Here is a 21,357-nt window from a genome sequence, read left to right as displayed (position 1 = left end):
CGGGCCGGGCTTTGAGGCACCAACAACAAACTTAAGATGGCGGCAGCGTAGGGAAAAAACGAAACTGGAGGTAGGCTGGGGCTCAGGTAATTGACTACGCTTGCTGCAGAATCGCGCTAATGAAATCAGGGTTACAAGTTAAAGCGCCGTAAACACAATGCCCCCAAAGCGTTCCAATGCACAGATCTTGGAGCGCCGTGTCAACAGTCCCCCAGAAGCTGTTTAAATGTCCCAATTATGTCGCAATGGCACTCGCGCTGCAGCGCTATGCAGATTAGTTAGGCGGTAGTTAGGCAACTCAAAAACACAATGCAGATCAGGAAATATAATGGTAACGATACCGCAAAGGAGCAGGGCAAAGGGAGCGACCGCTTCTGAACCCGTCAGGACGGTCACTGTCCGTCACTTCACACTACAGGCTGAAAAAAGAGCAGTATAATCTATTCTCCTACAGTATGCAGATAAGGTGTATTAGGACACAGTCGGCCAAACCAACTCAGTACTTCTTGAGGAAGAACAGCAAAGTAGTTTAGCCAGCCAGTCACCCCAAAAAAATCCTTCTGCAATGCAATTGGTCTGTGAGAGTTTGCGCTAATGGCATTGTAAATGACAATGCCTTTATTTGTAAAACCCTGTAAGTGGCGCGTAAACATGCGCTTTGTACTTCTAATTGTTGTTTACAGGAAACAAGGTTGGCAGTAACTGCGCCTCTTTTACTACCAGCCTTGCTTCTCGTAAGCAAGGACTATAAGTACAAAGTGCATGTTTAAGCGCTGCTTGCAGGTTTTTGAAACACACAAATGCAAGACCTAGTACATTGCAAATGTTTCTCATATGGTAAAAGGAAACAAGCTCAACAGAAGTCAATTTACAAGTATTAACAACTCTTCCCAAAGAGTCTTTCCCCCACTGGGCCTCTACCTAAGCAGCCGGGCAAGATGTGTTTGTTCATCTCTTTGAAGTATTTTTCATCTGTGCAAAAAGCGCATGAGGTCTCTGCGTGTAGAAGGAAGCAAGGTAGAAAACAAGCCAGATATCCAGAAAAGGCAGCTGATGAAAGAAAGATGCTGGTTTTAGGATCAGCATGAGAAGAAGCAAGGGGATTTGCAGAATCGTGTACGTGATGTGATCCTGAGCAAATGTTTCGAGATCGTTCCTAGTTTCTCTGCTTTCTAAAATGTAGAATGCTTGGATGTCGACATGGGGATATGTGTTTCATAAAAAGATGAGCATTTGAACTAAAAAAACTTTTGGGAGAGTTTCAAAGCTGTGAAAGTTACGAAATTGGTGCCCCTGAGGCAGCAGCCACAGCCATAGATTGCATCTCTGACCAGGAGGGCGGCCTGAAGTTTGACATCTAGACTCTAGCAAGGCCTTCCTCTGATCTCCCACGACCCTATTCCTCTAATCTCCCAATCTCCGTATCTCCCTCCTTTTCCTCTCTTTTTCACTCCCTCACACCCACCTTAATCTAATCACACTCCATCCACATTAGCTCATCATTGTACTCTTTTATTTATTGCACTTGAATTTATCTGCTTTTCCTGGTTTATTGGTTTGTATGGCAATGTTATTGACCAAATGTATCAACTACTGTACCTCCTTGCACTCATGTGAAGCGCTCGGATACCTCTGGGTCTAGCCAGCGCTATATAAAACCTTTAAAATAAATAAAATAGGAGAATCGAAAGGCAGTCAAAAAGAAGCACATTTAGGCCCTTTAGGGACATCGTCATATTGTCAGAGCCCACCACAGCTGCTCTTCAACTCTTCACAGAGCAATTAGGGGATTTACGCCACTCAAGTCCACAATAGGAGCCGCGCCTTTCCTAACCGGGCCCAATAGTTGTTTGCAATTCCTGAGTGGGTCCGTACTATGCGGATTTGACTCTCCACATAACCAGCCAACCCCAGGTTATTACAGTTCTGTTGAGAGCCTTGTATTCTTTTAAGGGTCGAAACGATGTCGACAGATGTACAATGACAGACTTTCCTACAATTGTGATACACTGATTAATTCCCTGTGTCCATGATTGTAGTGAATGTAAACTGCTGTCTTTGATAAAAAGCAACCAATATACTGTTAATGCTCACATTCTCCTTCACTGTATTTTCCTTGGTTCTGTTTCTCTTTACACCTGGGGTCTATTAATTCTTTTTCGTTTCTTATTTTAAAGAAACTCCTTATCACAAACAAATTGATTTTTGATGAATTTCTTGAAAATACATAAATGTTTTTTAAATATAACTTGGTTCGGCTGAATCGTAGTTATCTATAAATACTGGCTGTGCTTCAATATTTTCTACAATCTTATTAAATATAAATGTTAATTGAACTAAGAATTTTGACATAAACATTGTTTCTACAGAGAAAGGTCTGTGCAACTATAACTTGTTTTCTGAAATGAGTTCCATGTGAACACTTGTTCCAAGGATCATTTGATACCCATGATCACAAGGACATATGATTTGCTCTTGTTCTTATTTAAGCACAGCAGCCATAAGAAGGCAGGGACCATGGCGTCAGGCCCTGCTTCAAAAGCAGGAGGGAGGAGGAGGCATCTGCAACCAAAACAGACCTATCTTTGAATGTACAGCAAAGATAAGAGCAAGACTTGCAGCCCTGTTTACAACAGAGCTCTGTAAACCATGAGCACTGGTCTCGAGTGCTTTAGCTTAAAGAAAGAAATAGCTCACAAGCTCTGAGTAACAACACATGCAACAGGGGCAAGCCTTGAAAGTGGGCGGAGCTTTTAAAGCCCATATCCTGAATGTAGCATGTCTCGCAGAGACAGTGCAAGCGCTGCCAAGGCAAGACCTAAAAAACTGTTTGCATATAATAGGTAAATAATCTGCATTCAGCACTTATAAACCACATTAATACACTGCATCACCTAGAAACTTTTTTTTTTTTAAATCAGTTTATTGGCATTTGAGTTAAGAGACATGTCATACAATTAAACACATAATATCCAATGCAGCAAGTAGTAAATCAGATTTAGTTTACAAACAACCGTTGCAAAACACACAAAACTGTGGGCATGTCAGGGAAAAAACAACAATAGTATTGAATGATCTGATCTCAAGTTGTTGGATAGTGGTTCCACATTTACTGATGAAGTGCGCATAAAACATTAGGTGGGGCGCTAACTCATAAAGGAGACATACTGTGTTCAGGAGTCATGTACACATCTCTGCAAATTAGGAGCCCGGGGACATCATAGAGGAACGTTAGTGCCATACAAAGCCTCGTGTGGACGTGACCACCATTCAGAACATCGAAACAGGCAACCTCTGTCCACCCATCATCTCACAGACTAGTCAGGGAGTCTCTGGAGCTTATAACTTAGGAGTCGGGTTGGGGAGATTGCGCCCTTGACCTAGACCACTGCAGAAAGGGCTCCCAAATATCTCTCAACTCCCAGAAGGTCCCTAACTGTGTGTGACCATAACTCACATCCGCAAGCCACGCTTTAAAGGTAGGTACACTGAGTCTGCCCCATTTAACAGCAACCCGTCTACGAGCATATAAAAGCAGAAGGGCATGGAGTTTTCTCCGCTGCGGCACCGTGCCCTTGACCCACCCCAATAATCCCAGATGCAGCACAATGTCGTTATTTCTTCCAATAATTTGATTAATGGCAACGAAGACGTTCGACCAGAACTCGACGAGCTCCGGACAGTCCCAAGCCATATGGTCACTTAGTTAAGTCATTAAGTTCATGGAGTCACCTGTGGGTGTGAAAGCAAACCTTGTAAAGCAGAGCCAGAGATTCCGTCTATGCAACAGTGGCTCCCCTCATTATTCGAGGGGAAGCCAGTTTCCTTCCGGCCTTAGAAAAGGTAAGGTGGTTTCTAGGATGACTGAGGTTGATGAAAGCAAGGAGACTGGGACTGTCCAGTTAGGACGCCATTAGCATGCGATTTCCCAGTCTCATGGCTGAATATAGTGGACTTCTCTCTTTAGAATCCGGGAGGAGTGTGGGAGGCGAGCTATGCTCATGCAATCACACACTAGTTCTAGATCACTCTGCTTTTATTAGTCATGGTTAACAAAAAAGACTTGAACACTCAACTGCGCATACATGGGGCAGATTGGAACTTCTGAAGAGTCATCAAAGTCCTTGGCACAAGGATAATTTTGAAGGCACGATTTCTTATCCAAGAGAGGTAGGATTTTGTTCCCTGTGGTCATGCTAGCTGGTAACTGGCAATATAAGCCTAATTTCCATTTGTCCCAGGTATGATGTACTGAAGCCTTTTCTGTGGGCCTCAGTTCTTGCATGGCATGAATGGAGCAGGGACTTCAGTATTACGGGGCTTTTAATTGGCTAGCCCTTTTCTCTTTTTACATTTGAGTCTCCAGGAACAGAGAACACCAGTCAAGGGCAAATCCAGTAAATGGGACTAAGATGTTGTGTGATACAAATACCTGCACTCAAACTCACTGTCCAGTCAAAGCTACATATTAGAAAAAGTAGTATTTTATTTTCAGGGCAGCAAAAACTATCAACAACAGAAAAAAATACAAAGTCCAAGCACCTTCTAAGACTGATATATTCCCCAAACAGACTTATAACACATGACAATAGACGCTACAAGGCACATAATAAAGAGCAGGAGTCTCCAACGAGTGCCTCGTGAGCTACTGGCCGGTCTCCAGCAACCTGTAAGAAGCTCTCCTGTGAGCAACCTAGCATACTATTTATTATGCTTTGGGTGCCCTTTCTGGGTGCCAGAGTTTTGCTTTTTGAAACCTGCAATATTGCTTTAACAAAGAAATATACACCCTCGGAAGCATGCAAAGAGATGAGAAAAGTGGTGTGCCTATTACAGGTTGGGCTAATTGGGTTGGAAGCGCTACTTATTTGCACTTTGCTTTAACACAAAATGTGAAGAGGTTTCTCTTTTATGCTGAATCCCACAGAGCAAGCTCAAGGTTGTTGCTCATGTGAGATAAAAATAAAAAACAATGAAATATACAACTAAACAGTTAAGAATGCAATGTGCACCAGGAAGTCAGGAAGGACCGTGAAATCTAAAATATAGACTTGGTAATCTGTTATGCTGGGTAGTTAGTTGGAGGACTGATAAGACCAGGTTTTTGGATTCGAATTTTTGGTTCGTAGATGCTGATAGCTACAAAGCTGGGATAATGTTCTTTTACAGAACAGTTGCTTAGGCTGCATACCGTTGTACGTCTATTGAACTGCTAACAAACCGTCACGGCTATACACCCTGGATAAACCCTAAACAGAGTGAAATTCATATCCAGAGTTGTACTAAAGCAAATTACAAGGAAATGCTGAATTTCTTGATATATCAGAATGAATGTGTTGAAGTCCAATCGGCATAACCCTTGTATTGTCCTGTATTTATCGTACTGTTAAAAATACTTCACCTTCAACAACCAGTTGCCAGCTACAGGTTCATATGCTTCTCTGTGGACATGTGCCACTAACATGAGCAGATATCTGCTACACACAAGAAGCACTGGATTTCTTCTAAAAGGTGAAAGCAGCACATTATACTATTTGCCAGCATCCGCAACCTGTGGGTTCTGCTTTTAGTTTGGTTATATTGAGATGTGTTAGAGTGTGTCATTTAAGTTGATTGCAGCTTGGAAATCTCCTTCCTCCAGTAGTTAGATGATTTTCTTCCATGTCATCATTAATTTCCTTGTTCTTACAGAACAGCTCAAAGGAGGCAAGTGTACTACGGATTGAAATGTTCAACCTTAATTGTGAATGGGAAAGTACATGGAGTATAAAGCGTGTCCCAACTCTGAATGAGACACTTCTGTTATTATTATTATTATTATTTTTTTTCGAAGATCTTCAATGTCATCCAATAATAGAGCAAATGGTCTTTTTTAGAGTGTTCTGAATAACTTTGACAAGCATTTATCTAAAATGTTGTCTCGATGACCCAAAATGTGTGGTCTTCCTCTGATTAAGGTTCCAGGCACAGGCAGCATTTACATCTATCTATGCATGCTGGCACCTCCTTTTCTATGGATGTGACCTTTATTTCTTACCATGACCCGGAAAAGAACCGGTTAGCGGTGTTGGAATCTGCTGCGTTAATCATAAGGCCCATGTCTGTATATTTGTTGGTAATAACGAGTAGGAACCCTTCAGTCGTTATCCGACATGATGGTGTGGTGCCTCTATAAAACTGGACCATTACTGAAGTGAGCCTACATGGAATTTACTGTTTTGGTAACTTCGATGCATTTGAAAGAATCACCCACACATTGTCCAAAAAAGGTGCACATAATCAAAAGGCATATTAATGACGGGCCTGAGCTTCCAATCTCATTACGAGACCCAATTGAGGGCTAGCTACATACGAGCCATCTAGAGAAGCCTTAATGAAAACATTAGGCACTATTTTCTTCAATTACCTAATTGCCAAAGTATCAATGTTCCCCGAATGGGAATCAGTTTGATAATCTTTCCCAAACAGTTACTAATCATAGCTGTTACTTCTCTAAATCTGTACTCACATGACCAACTGCTGGTACATGTTCTATATAAGGGGACGGGCCTATTTGGCAAGTATCCTAGGCTTAGGTATATTGTTTCAAAAGCCTCTGCAAAAAGTATGTTTGAACTTTTTAGGCAGAGTAATATTACAGTTTTTGAACTTTAAAATAGTTATTTTGTGATGATAAAATAGGATATAGGTTGTAAAATAATTTTCAAGGCTTATGGTACAATTCTTTCAATACGAGGTTGAGAATTTCTTTTTGCAACAAGGTATAAAATACTCTAGACTCAAAATCGATGTCCTTCGTACTAAGAGTATTGTAACACTTATGCTTCAATGTTAATGAAAGCGATGGTCTGGGGACTTCAGTTTCTTGCTTCCTGTTTTTGATCACTTTACCAATCCCTCAAAGACTAGTATTTACATATGGTCTTTGGGCTTTGATGATTGGTAAAATGATCTAGGAGACCTTTTGTTAATAGCCAGTCAAGTGTCCTTAAATTTCCCTCCCTACATGGATGAAATAGTTTGTTTAGCAATCATTGCACAATTTGTTGCGTACACATTTGAGCCGGAATCTATGGTCGAATCATATTGTGCAGTTTTAAAAACTGAATAGAAACATCCCTTGTCCACATGCCGCTGCACAGAATGCCCACATTTTCTAGTTGTGTGTTTCTGCTTTGTAAAACATCTGTGTTTCACGATCTCATTGTGTCCCCATGGAAAATAAAGGATACACATAGTTGTCTCTTCACAGGCCTCAAACATCAAAATGTGATAACCCAAAATTTAAATAAATCCAGCAGGAGTCGTTTTCTTAGGATCTAAACTCCAAGATCACAAAGTTGAAATTTGTCGAAGTCTCTAGAGACAATGCAAGCCATTTGGTTGCCATTTCCTTCCAGGGACTGCTTGCAATTTCAAACAAGACTAGACTTCAAGTAGACAATCTGAATATTTTGTCTATGGTGTGAGGATTGAAAGTTTGGGTGCACGTTAGTGAGCGATTCCACACATTCACATGGGAAATGCTTGTTAAAAATGTCATGAAATACTATCTGCTATTCGGAGCTAAACTAGCATAAGAAAGAATTTGCAAAAGCTTTTATTGCCATTTTTAGGTCTCGCCCTGCGTAGGCTGCGCTTGCGCAGTTTCGCTGGCGAGATTTTATATTTTAGAGTATGGGGCTTAAACCCGCCCCTCTTCTCCATTGGCTGGCTTCCTAAACGGAGGCCAGCCATTGAAGAAGAGGTTTGTCTTTCCATTTAAGCCCCGTCTTTTTCGGATTGAGGAGGTGTGTTTTTTAGTTTCTTTCACTCTTCCCATTGGCTGGAATTTTACATTCCAGCCAATGGGAAGAGGAGAGAAAGAAAAACACGCCTCCCAGTCTGAAAATGACGGGGCGTTTCTACGAGTCATTTCTGCTTGACCTCGGATTCAGAGGGGGCCTACCCCTCATCTGCCCCGTTTTCACCGCCGCAGCCCTAACCTCATAATGGTGAAAGGCTACTATCTTTGCCATGAGTCAAAGTTATTTATTACGATGCATGTTACAGTCCGTTGAAGGACTACCGGAGCCGCAATGTATATGGAAAAAAGGACTCCATGACGAAGTTATAGATTGTCGGTACTATAGATTTGCAAAGGCTTCCAGATTAACGTCGAGCAATTTCGCATTCGACATACAAATAGCAAAGAAACAATGTTTGCCACGTGTGTGTGTTACTTTTTTAATTTCACAACAAACACCCATATAATGAATTTGTAATACATTGAGAGTAATAATACTACTGCTAGTACGCGACTCTTCCACGTGTCAATTATATGCTACTAGCTAAGTAGATGTGCACTCTTCATAGGTTGGACTATTGTGAACACTTCGCCAGCACACCGACTTGAGACCTGTAAGCACTAGAAGAAGTGCTGTGGCAGTCCAAAAAGTCTATTTTTCGTGTCCATTGTTTTACCCTCTGTCCTCTTTTCATGATTACGCCACAACATTGCAGACCCGTGGTCGGCGATTGGCTGTTTCTGGCGACGGAAGACTAGTGGTACCGGAAAGGGCGGAACGACCGAGCAACACCCCCCCTGACTGTCGAGAGAATGGAGGAGCCCGACCCAGCCAATCGAGGTATACGGGAGTTGGAGGGTGTGCCGTTGTGCAGCAGAGGCCCAGAGAGATTGGCGCGCTGGTGCTCAGGGAAGGACGAGGGCACCTTCGAATAGGCAGTTTGCTTTCCTGCGCAAGGCAGTGGAAGGAATTCACGGGCTGTCTTTTCCTATTAGTGCGGCAGACTCCGTAACCTGACACAAAGCATTATGTGCTCGAGCCCGCTCGAGCCCACTTCCACGGTACCTCCCGTTGTTAACACCTAGAATTCAGATCCCAACCCCACAACGCATCCAGTTAACGGCAAAGACCGGGTCCTTGGGTTTACTGTCATCACAGTGTGGTGTGTTTAATTCAAAAGAAATTGAGCCTGCCATGGTCTAGTCTTCTACTGCTCGCAGATGGGGTGGTGTGAGTTGCTCACCAAATATATATATATATATTATATATATATATATATATATATATATATATATATATATATAATATATATATATATATATACCAATAATCATGGCTGACCACAATCGCATGCTACTCTCTATGATTTCATTTTGTTTACACCACAATTTTTTCATGTTTAACAATAGATATTACCAGCAGGTCAGGGGTGTCGCCATGGGGGCCTGTTTCTCTCCCAGTTATGCCTGTCTTCACATGGGCTACTGGGAGAGACAGGTCCTCTATGGCATGCACGCTGACATTTCCAGACAATCTATTGTTAGGTGGTATCGTTACATAGACGATGTGTTCCTAGTCTGGAAGGGCACCCGCCAAGAGGCTGAGCACTTTGTTGACCTCATTAATAGGAATGATTACAACCTGAACTTTACCTCCACCATCAGCAGGGATCAGGTGCATTTCCTAGACATGACAGTTACACCAGGAGCAGCAAAACTTGAAACCAGGCTGTATCGCAAGGAGACGGCTGGAAACACAATTCTCCACGCCAGCAGCCATCATCCAGCCCACCTTATACGCAGCATTCCGTATGGCGAAATGTTGCGTATAAGACGCCTGAGTAGTACAGAAGCCCAGTGCAATCTTGCTCAGCAAGCTAGCAGGACCAGATTCCTGGCCAGGGGGTATAAGGCCGCAGTAGTGGATAGGGCCATAACTAAAGCTAATGCCATTTCACGTGACCATGCCCTTCAGCCCAAAGTCCATAAAAAGTCTATCACCACCAATGATCAACCAGTCAGACTGATTTGGGCCTTCAATAGGCAACATGGAGCGCTGGGGAAAATAGTCTCCAAACATTGGAATTTGGTGAAATGTGACCCAGTGATAGGGGACAGAATATCTAATACCCCATCCATAACATACAGGAGAGCATATTCCATGCAGAATGCCCTAGTAAAATCTAGCCCAGAAGTCCTTACCAGTAAAAATTGGCTAGGGAAGAGTAAGGGCTTTAGGAAGTGTTCATCCTGCAAGGCTTGCCAGCATGGATTGAACAAAACTGAATATGCAATCCCTTTCACCTCCATTGCACGCAAGATTAAAAAACAGCTTACGTATATGTGCTGGAGTGTCCGTGTGCCCTGCGATATGTTGGTAGTACCAAACTGCAGGTGCACAAGAGGATACTCCAGCACATCAGGGCCATCAACACAAGTGATCCAGCATACCCGGTGGCCCGCCACTTTAAGGAACACCATAATAATGACAGTTCCCTGCTGCGCTACTATGCCATTGACTGTGTTGGTCCTCTCAAGAGAGGAGGAGATAGAGATGGGGCTTTGAGAAAACTAGAGACCAGGTATATACTGGAAATGGATTGCCGAGCTCCGGGGGGGTTGAATTCCACGGAAGACTTTTACACGTGTCTATGACAATAACATACTGCCGTGGACTTTTATCTGCTTCCCCTGTTGAGCAGTCTAATGCTCCCAAACATATAATCTTGGTGTTGCTGTCTGTCTTTTTCATTAAGATCTTTTGTCTTAACAGCATATAGTCTAGAGGTTCGGATGGTTTAAGTGTGGAGTGCAGCCTAGGCTTAGGTTGCACTTGGATGTACTAAGAGCTTTTTCACCTTAAAGAGAACCAGCCAGTAAGCTCTATAGAGAAAGAGTTGGAAAAAAAGAAAAAAAGTTTCACAAATCTACACAAAAAATTTAACAACTTTCACACAAAAAAAGTGCACAGTTTAGTTCTCTTATTTCTCACTAGTCACGATGGTACATCCGTGGTAAGGTATGGTCCAATCAGGCAATTCAAGAGCATATTGGAAGGTTCGAAGGGCAGAGGCTGCGATGGTCTCCCCTCCTCCGGAGGGGTTAACATCTCCTCTGCTCCCAAACTTTCCAGCTTAGTGTAAACATACGAGCAAATAAATCTGTGCATTAACAATGGGATGCTGCGATCTTAGTGCTATGGTTTAAATGCATTTATGCAGTGATATTATTCATGTTCACTATAGATCTCATCCCGCACCAATGGTGTTGTGTTCATATGTATATTTATTGACAATATACTGTACAGTCATGGTTTTAACATATATATTTATATATTTATAATACGTTATTTATGAATTTATATTTTTTATATATTAGTTCAAAAATTCGTCGTTATACATGATTTTGTACAAGTAGTGTATTGTATATAGTGTATATATTGAGTATGATCCTCATGACACAAATGGCACTTTGCACAAGGATATTGATTTTGCATTTGGATTTATCCAATGATCTTTGTCGTGTATTGTTTACATATATGTAATTGCACCTGCACTTTAATATTATTAAGTGGACTGTTGCAATAAGGCGCTAACTCAGGGATTATCCCATGATGTTTGTAGCTCAAAATCTTTTGTCCATGTCCATGATGTAGCGCAACACGTGGCCAAAACCTACCAATCAGAATGTACTTTCACTGAGCACTAGCACTTTAAAAATTGCCTCTTCCCCAGCGTGCGTCATGTGATCAAGGCCTCTGTGTAGGCCGAAACGTCATGCTGTGGTGTGCCGCTTCCTCGAGGGAATAATAAAGGAATATTGCTCACTGCACCTGAGGTCTCCTCTCTTCTTCCTGCGCAGCGGTTTCCAGTACTGGGCTCCGGGCGAGAGGCAGCAGGGATTGAGATATATATATATATTTATTCCGGGGCCTGGTGTTTTTTACTTTTATTAGTGTAAGATTAAACATGCCAGAATGTGAAGGTAAGGGTTGGAGTGCTTCCCATACTTTTAATGTACAACAGAGGTTGCTGCAACCTGCTTAGCACAAAGGGACAGGTGTTGCGATCCGGGAGAATAACGAGACGGCAGAGTCCAGGTGAGGGATAGGCTTTCCCTCACTTGGAGTCTGCCGTCTATTAATTCATCCAATCTCCAGTCGGCATTAACGAACAATAACGGAGGCGCTCTCAGTGTTCGCGGAGGACCATGAACAGAAAGGGGAAAAGGGAGGGTGTGTGTTGGGCTCTGTGTGTGGCTGTGTGTTGGGCTCTGTGTGTGGCTGTGTGTTGGGCTCTGTGTGTGGCTGTGTGTTGGGCTCTGTGTGTCGGCCTCTGCGTGTGTCTGTGTGTCGGCCTCTGCGTGTGGCTGTGTGTCGGCCTCTGCGTGTGGCTGTGTGTCGGCCTCTGCGTGTGGCTGTGTGTCGGCCTCTGCGTGTGGCTGTGTGTCGGCCTCTGCGTGTGGCTGTGTGTCGGCCTCTGCGTGTGGCTGTGTGTCGGCCTCTGCGTGTGGCTGTGTGTCGGCCTCTGCGTGTGGCTGTGTGTCGGCCTCTGCGTGTGGCTGTGTGTCGGCCTCTGCGTGTGGCTGTGTGTCGGCCTCTGCGTGTGGCTGTGTGTCGGCCTCTGCGTGTGGCTGTGTGTCGGCCTCTGCGTGTGGCTGTGTGTCGGCCTCTGCGTGTGGCTGTGTGTCGGCCTCTGCGTGTGGCTGTGTGTCGGCCTCTGCGTGTGGCTGTGTGTCGGCCTCTGCGTGTGGCTGTGTGTCGGCCTCTGCGTGTGGCTGTGTGTCGGCCTCTGCGTGTGGCTGTGTGTCGGCCTCTGCGTGTGGCTGTGTGTCGGCCTCTGCGTGTGGCTGTGTGTCGGCCTCTGCGTGTGGCTGTGTGTCGGCCTCTGCGTGTGGCTGTGTGTCGGCCTCTGTGTGTGTGTGTCGGCCTCTGTGTGTGTGTGTGTGTGTGTGTGTGTGTGTGGGGGGGGGGCTCTGTGTGTGTGTGGGGGGGCTCTGTGTGTGGGGGGCTCTGTGTGTGGGGGGCTCTGTGTGTGTGGGGGGCTCTGTGTGTGTGGGGGGCTCTGTGTGTGTGGGGGGCTCTGTGTGTGTGGGGGGCTCTGTGTGTGTGGGGGGCTCTGTGTGTGTGGGCGGCTCTGTGTGTGTGGGCGGCTCTGTGTGTGTGGGCGGCTCTGTGTGTGTGGGCGGCTCTGTGTGTGTGGGCGGCTCTGTGTGTGTGGGCGGCTCTGTGTGTGTGGGGGGCTCTGTGTGTGTGGGGGGCTCTGTGTGTGTGGGGGGCTCTGTGTGTGTGGGGGGCTCTGTGTGTGTGGGGGGCTCTGTGTGTGTGGGGGGCTCTGTGTGTGTGGGGGGCTCTGTGTGTGGGGGGGGCTCTGTGTGTGGGGGGGGCTCTGTGTGTGGGGGGGGCTCTGTGTGTGGGGGGGCTCTGTGTGTGGGGGGGGCTCTGTGTGTGGGGGGGCTCTGTGTGTGGGGGGGGGCTCTGTGTGTGGGGGGGGCTCTGTGTGTGGGGGGCTCTGTGTGTGGGGGGCTCTGTGTGTGGGGGGCTCTGTGTGTGTGGGGGGCTCTGTGTGTGTGGGGGGCTCTGTGTGTGTGGGGGGCTCTGTGTGTGTGGGGGGCTCTGTGTGTGGGGGGGCTCTGTGTGTGTGGGGGGCTCTGTGTGTGTGGGGGCTCTGTGTGTGTGGGGGGCTCTGTGTGTGTGGGGGGCTCTGTGTGTGTGGGGGGCTCTGTGTGTGGGGGGGGCTCTGTGTGTGGGGGGGGCTCTGTGTGTGTGGGGGGCTCTGTGTCTGCTGCTAATACTCTCTACTACTCTCTAATGCTCACCTATTGCCATTGTAAATGACAATACCATTTATGTTTTTAAAAAAAAATATGAAAAAAATGCCATTTGCGTTGCCAATAGCTCTAACTTTAATAAAGACGAGGCCATTGCATTGTAAAAGCTCATTTCTAGTGGATTTGAGATTCTGTTTAGATAGTATCATGAATTCAAACTGGCAAAACCAACCACAGTCAAAATAAGCAAGGAGCATACTATTAAACGAAAAAAATGCAAATAAAACATTTTACCAACATTGAATTTTAACGATTGTACATTCCGCTGCTGGTGTACTGAGCTGTTGTGAGTAGAGGGCATAGAAGACAATATTTAAGTACATGGCCCATCTGTATGCCATTCAGGGTACGATGGCACTCAGCAGTGGAATGGAAGGTGGGTCTTCAGCAGACTGCAACTTCTATGCTCCGCTTCCTAACTCAGAGGTTGCTGATGCGAGAAGAGGTACAATGGTGGAGTTCACCATGGGAATCTCAAAATGTGCTAGGAAGAAGAAACATATGAATGAGGTGGGACATTCTGGTGGGAATACTTTTGAAATAAACATTGCAAAACCAATAGATCTCGCTTTTGGGACCTACTGGGTTTGCCAATGGTTTTTGCAATAGGTAACTGTATATACATTGCATATTTTCCCTAAGTAAGGACTTTAAATTTGTTAACATTTGGAAACGCTTTTTGCTTTAGTGCAATTTTTTATAGTAACTTGAATTTACGTTATTAAGTGTTAGCAAAGTCAAGACTTCTCCGCTCTAAAGGGCTGAGCTATTGGTGTTTTCCAATGTCTGGGTGTTACAGGTGAGCCAGGTCACATTTAGGTGTCCGAGTGAGTTCTGGTTTGGGGAGGGTGTTCCTAATGAGGCACGATTGAGAGCTCTGGAGCAGAGCCTATAGATGGTCTGAATCAGTAAACCATAAATTGTGCAGGTTATATGCTCATCCAATCATTGACCTCTCGCCAGTGTGCGCATAGTGATGGTCACATACGTACGGATGTATGACGTTACAACGCATACTTTTACAACGCCTACCTTTACAACGCAGTTTTTACAACGCATACCATTACAACGCATAATGCTTTTAGGCGCTAGATAGTGAATAGTTTAATTTACTATTCCAACTCCAGTCCCCGTGGATAGTAGGGAAGGTTATTGGATAGTAAATTAACCTATTCCCTATCCTAGAGCGCCCCCTAGCGCAATGCGTTGTAATAGTTTGCGTTGTAATGGTAGGTCGTTGTAAAAGTTGCGTTGTAACTGTTGTATACCCATACGTACCATTTGTAATTACCAATTTCAAGTATTTACAACAAAATCATTATGGTTACTCACTTATATCAAACTGCTAACAAGCACTCAAAAGTCAATAGGTCCAACTTGTTTAGGTATATGCATGCTCTTGTGTGATACGTCTGCAATACCAGAAAACTCCCAAACAGGCATCTAAATGCTGGTGAGGCAGTATGCTGTGTAAAGCACAGGATTGTAGTTCACAAGTTTTAAGTCACACCCTTAACTACTTAGACCATATCCCTTTTAGAAACCCTTCCCGGCGACCACGGTTTTCATTAAAGCACTATGGTCCAAAATAGGCTTCTGTCTGAACATTCAAATAAAGATGCTACAGAAACATTGTGGGTCCTTTATAGTGTATAGACTATGTTCAGCTGACTGGGGAGTCCTGTCGGACTCACTGAAGTGATGCACAACATGTTTTGATTCGGTGGCATTCCTCAACTGCAAAATATAGATACAATCTTCTTCACTCACAGGGCAGTTTGTGCCACCGCAATTCACGGAAAGCACAATAATAAAATTCCAGTGTCCTTCAAAAACATTACTCAGGAGTTTAATCTATTTGAGATTTTTTTTTTTAGTTCCCGTTCATCTGTCCTTGAGCTGTCACGGTGTCTGCATTATTCAAGGAACATCGTTTTTTTGGCTACCAACAGCTGAATTTAGAAATAAATCCCACCTTAGATTAATTTCTGTTAAATCATGTTTTCCTTTTACCTTAGCCTCCTCCGGGTCACATCTTTCATTTACTCGATCAGGCTGCGCTTACTCGGTCATTTGATTAACTGAGCCGGGGTCGTTCATTCTATGGCACTCTAACATACGCGTAGTCCAAGTCAGATTTATAATTCACATACATTTAACCTAAAGCCAGTATCTATACATTACACTGTCTGCCCGCGTTCTATTTAGCACCTGTAAGGAACCGAGATTCCCCACATTTTTAACACAGCAATACTACAGATTATGGAAATTACCCTACAGTTAAATTAACACCAAACCATGTATCAACATTTCTTCCAACATTTTGTATTTTTGACTACTGGAATCCCTTCTTCAGCATCCAACTGTATCCTTGTTGCCCTAGGCAACGGTGCCCCGATAAAAGCAAAAGCATCAATCTGGTTGTCACACACAGCACTTTCTTGGCTTATTTGCTTGCAAAGAGAGCTCCATTGAATGTTGACTAGGTTACAATTCTGATTTTGGGCTGCGCACTTTGTTGTCGGTGCACTTCGCCGTAGAAAGAGGTGCAATTGCAATTAAATGCACTTAGCCATGCTGTCTGTCATCTTTCAAATTACCCCCCAAATTAAGTTGGGCATCCATCACTTCCCCTTAATAGGATGCCCCTTCACATGAAGACTTAAGATCTGACTCACAAAGTATGTTACTGCCCTCTGACGTAGTCACATCATTCAGGAAACTTGTTCTAGTTTTTTCCCTTGAACCTAAGACCTTAGCTGAGAAAACTACTAAAAATCAGTTCTACAAATGGCTGATGGAGTCAGACTTAAACCCTTTATAGATCCACTGAACTATGGACATATCCTGCACATCTTTGCTGGAACATTATTAACCCATTCCGTGCTCGTGTCAGCCAACGGCCGACGCGAGCACTACCTTGCGGGTGCTGTGAACAACTGTTGGCCGACGCAGCCCCGCCCACTCAGGAGAACTCCCACGCCGTGGTATACGGGTTAAAGCGTATACAGTACAACATTGGAAATAAATGCACCTTAAAAAAAATATATGCATCTATGAGGACTGTCTTGTTTACAAGAAGACTGAAAACTTTAGAACAACAAGCACTGGCAAAGCCTATATGTCTGGCTTTCACGCATTAGAGCATGAAAACAAAGACATGGACAAATGATCTGGTGGTAAAAATGGTAGTGTTGGTGGAGGTAACAGCAGTGTTGGTAGTGATAACTGCAGTGGTGGTGGTAATGGCATGCATTTGTGTCTCAACAAAAGTCACAGAATCTATCTACTGCAGTAAAACAAGCACTAGAAAAGCCAATAGGTCTCGCTGTTGTAGTACTTTTGAATAAAATGAATATTAAATTAGAATACATTATATCATGATTATATATATATCATGATATATATATATATATATATATATATATATATATATTCTAATGCAATATTACACTATGATGGTATGACACATTTTATATAGTATGGAATGGCCTGTCATAGTATGGTATGGCCTGGTCTATTGGATATTTTGCTATGGCTTGTCATTGTATAGTATGGCATGGTAAGGCCTGTCATTGTATAGTATGGTGTAGCCGGTTATTGTATCATATGGTACAGATTATCATTATATTGGATGGTATGATAATCTTTGTTACAATGTACACATTAAGCTACGGGAGGAAGCGCTACAGGAGTGGCCAAACGAGCAAAAAAGCACTTTACAGACTAAAGTTATTTTTAAGCTAGAAAGTTCTATCCAACCCGTAATCGTGCAAACAAGCCAATTTAAAACAAACCACCTTTTTTGCATAAAACATTTTAATCATGCCCAAGACACTATAAATCAATCAATGCATATCAAAAAAGCTTTCAAGAACAAACTAAATGAGTGATTACTAAATAGAGATAACGCCGATCCAATCATTTATTTTTAAATCATTGTTAAAATGGCACTACCTAAGTGCGGCCTGTTGGAGTTATGCTGCACTACACAGTAGAAGGGGAGAGGATAAAAAGTAAAAGAATAAACACAGGAAACGAGTGCTGAAAGTAACAGCGTGGAGCAAAACCAAGAGCAAGACAACTTAAAAACACAAACATTCTGACAAAATGCTGCAAGTAGGAAAAAAAATTAGGCAGAGAAAGAAAGCAAGCTGAAGCAGTAGAAAGCTACTCCCAAAATACAGGAAGAAGTACTTGGTCCATATGTTCCAGGCAAAGGGGAAACACATAGAAAGTGAAGCCAAAGTGAAGCAAGCACACGCTGACCGAACTGGTGCCAGCAAATAAGATGGACCAATCAAGCAAACGAATGGCAGGTAATGGGAGGGCTCAAAGACCCTTTTTTGTAAACAAAATGTCTTGCAAGATACAGAGCATGTGCTGTCTAAGACATGACCTAAGTGCAAAAAAGAAATTATTTCCTATAAAAAAAAATATTTGTTTTTCCTATAGAATGCATGTCTTAGACAAATAATTGAATGCTTGATGATGGCGTATATTTTTTCCAATTTAAAGCAGACCATCATGCATTGCAATGCAAGTACTCCATATGAGGTCAAGTCTCGCACCAAACAGCCAACAGCATGAGGTGAAAGTGCGACATCTCTGAGAGGAGCAAAAGCCCACTCTAGATATAGTATAAAGAATGTGTAAAACTATGTCTTGCTGAAACAAAGATTGCCTTCCTCTTCAATGCATGCATTAGATGAATACTTGAATGTACAGTGTTTGAATATATACATATTTTTCAGACATAAAATGGTCTTTTGTACGATTTCCAATGCAGCAATTACATGAGCACCTAAAATCAAAAGTAGGTGCTTCAATAATAACATTTATGACATAGTTGAGATCACCGAGGCCCACCTAATGCCCCCTACAACAAATCGTGAGTGCAAACTGATATCTACTGTCACCTACATGAGCGAAATCATGAGTGGTACACTGGTAGACCTCCTCGATTCGCTTACAGCAGCAGCATATAAAACAACCTTCAGGTTCTGAAAGCAGTCTTTACAGACCCAAGTGGACCTTGAGTTCAGTTTAATCAAACAAAACCTGATGATGTTCCTGAAGATGTGCCACCAGCTCAAAGCTGCACAGGCCGACACCCTGGATCATCTTATCAGCCTAGAAACCAGCACTGTCAGCGCATTCTCGTTGTATCAACGCTACATGGAAGAGTCGATAGACTACATGCAAGAGACCTCTGAGCTACCCCACTCTTAGATAACGATTATACATTTTTTAAACAAGGCGATATAAAGCGGTGTTTGCTAGAGGTTAAAAATGTTTTGGCCAACCGTGCACATTCATGGCAAAACACCACAAGTAAATTATTTAGCCGCACAAACCAGCAGAGAAGCAGTTACTGAATCACTGAACCTGGCAAAAAACTATTTTAAGCACTGGATCTGTAAAACGTGTTTTAAAAACAAATGACTGAGCACTTACCTCCATGTGGATCTCTGCTCAGGGAACATAAATGTTAATAATATGGATACAAAGTCTCCTAGAATTGAACTGATAAACAACCATAAGAATTTCTTTACTTAGCCCAAAACCGCACTTAGGGAACCTTTGTATTGTTCACAAAATAGCTGAAGCTTTGCTCTCAACACCTTCATGGAGAAGTAAGAGACTGCCACATACGGACATGCCTGATCTAGAGAATTTTCAACACATCACAACAGATCCTCTTTTAAAGCCAATACTAATAAGATTTGTAATTATGTTTTTTTTATTTGTTGCTCTTTTTATACATGTAATGGTTTTAATGAACTAAACATAATAAAAATAAATGTTCAATTTGTAACACCAGGTCTTGCCGAAACAAAGATCGCTTTCTTATGCAATGCTCCTATGATAAAAAGAATTGAATGTGCAGTGTTTGGATGCATTTTATCAGATATGAAATAGTCTTCTATAATTTATATCGCAGCAACTAGCGGAGTGACAGGATCGAACAACAATCAGCAAACAGCATCATGTGAGAGAAGAGGACAGAGATTAATACTCCTCCGAGTGGACCAAAGCCTACTTTGTATATTTAAAAAAAAATGTAATACGTTTTAGAAGACAGCTTTGCTGTCAAGCCAGACCTTTAAAAAAAACAATTCTAATCAGCACAGCCTTGTCGGATGTGTTTCTGCAAAAGACTGAAGGAAGCAGAGCGGACTGCAGATAAATGCATCAAAAGCAAAACTTATCTTCTACGCTACTGCTTCTAAAACATCTAAATGTACAACTCCAAACACCATCTTCCTTCATGCAAATTTCCACATGCCGGTTTCTTTAAAACGAACTTGCATGGAGCCCATAGGATTTTTGGTTTTGATGCGAGACTAAGGCGCAAGTTTGCCTCTAAACTATGGCACACAGAAAACAAAATTGAAATTTGATCTCCGTTCCAATCTCAGCTATTTTAGTGTATTGCACAATCACAGCTTGAGCTTCAAGGCAACGTGCAAGCCAGAGCCTAATAACAAGCATTTACAATGCAATGGTTTTGCCTTTGTTAAAGTTAGAGCGATTGGCATTGCTCTTGACATTATTTTTATTTATGTTTTTTTTTAACATAAATAAATGGCATTGTCATTTACAATGCCACTAGCTTTATCTCTCGCAAATGACACACACCAACACCCACAGAGAGCCCCCCCAACACACACAAACCCCCCCCCACACACACACCCACACAGAGCCCCCCCACACACAGCCACACAAAGCCCCCCACACACACCCACACAGAGCCCCCCCCCCCCCACACACACACACACACAGTCAAAATAACGTATTTTTTGGGGGGGTTAGAAATTGGTAGACACCCGCCTGACTCGGGTATATTGGCACGTATGCAATAGTAACGGAGAGAGTGTGAGCCAATTCAGAGCCTGCTCAGCCGCGAGGGCACAATCGTCGGCAAAATCTAGGAATATTATGACTCATGAGCAAGTAAATATAGTGGGGGGCGGGGGGGTGTAAATGTAGGGACAATTTGGGGAAGAACATCTCCAGGGACAAAACTGATGATTGGTGGAATACCCTACAGAACTCCTTTCCACTCAAGGTGGGTACTCCCAGGTAGAAGAAATATAATCTGTTGGATAAACGATAACCATCAAGGAGGAGAACTCCCAACTGGCTGAAATGTCCACCGCTAGTATGGCAATGAACATTGTTCCACCAGAATGGTGGATGGAAATGAAACCTGCAAATCTCTAATCCAGCCTATGCAACTTAAAATATAAAATTTCACTTAAAAACTTAAGCAAAACCTCCATGAGAAAGCATTCAGTATCCCCTTTAAACATGGGAGCTACCCCAGAAATGGCAATGTATTATTATTTGTTTAATGTAAGGGATATGACAATATGTACATATCAGTATCTGCATACCGCATAATTTATCAATTATATCCAATACAAGACAGTAAAGATATCCTTAGATTACATTATATTTCATTTCCCTTTTCAAATTGATGGGATGCAAATATTGTTAAAAGGTTGAACTAGCTTCTTATGCCTCTTTACACAACAATGCTGCTTATTTAAATGCAAAACATCATCCGGAATTGTTCTGCGTTTGTCATTATGGACACCATTACAATCATGAAGAAATACGGGAATGGTGGAAGGCGAGAGAGGTGGGAAGGTGACAGCCCTAAATCTGGTGGATCATGCAGATACTGTACGCCATCCCAGGCAGCACCCCCCTCACATAGTACCAGGCCTGGAAAG

General features: G+C 43.1%; 1 protein-coding gene across 4 annotated transcripts in view; it reads right to left on the bottom strand.

Moving 5' to 3' along the window:
- Positions 1 to 21,357, bottom strand: part of LOC147727191 (tight junction protein 2-like) — a 240,240-nt gene that overhangs the window by 72,900 nt on the left and 145,983 nt on the right. The window contains exon 6 of one of the 4 annotated variants that reach the window (XM_086961239.1): positions 13,663 to 14,099. The exons of the other annotated variants lie outside the window; for them this stretch is intronic. Coding sequence (XP_086817365.1) covers positions 14,017 to 14,099 — 83 coding nt within the window. The 3' untranslated portion in view covers positions 13,663 to 14,016. Of the gene's footprint in view, positions 1 to 13,662; positions 14,100 to 21,357 lie in introns of those variants that run through there. 4 annotated transcript variants of the gene reach the window in all.

Source organism: Lissotriton vulgaris, chromosome 3_1, assembly GCF_964263255.1.
Source record: "Lissotriton vulgaris chromosome 3_1, aLisVul1.2, whole genome shotgun sequence".
NCBI classification, from domain to species: domain Eukaryota; kingdom Metazoa; phylum Chordata; class Amphibia; order Caudata; family Salamandridae; genus Lissotriton; species Lissotriton vulgaris.
The sequence above is the reverse complement of the archived record's forward strand: the minus strand, read 5'-3'. Positions and strand labels throughout refer to the sequence as shown.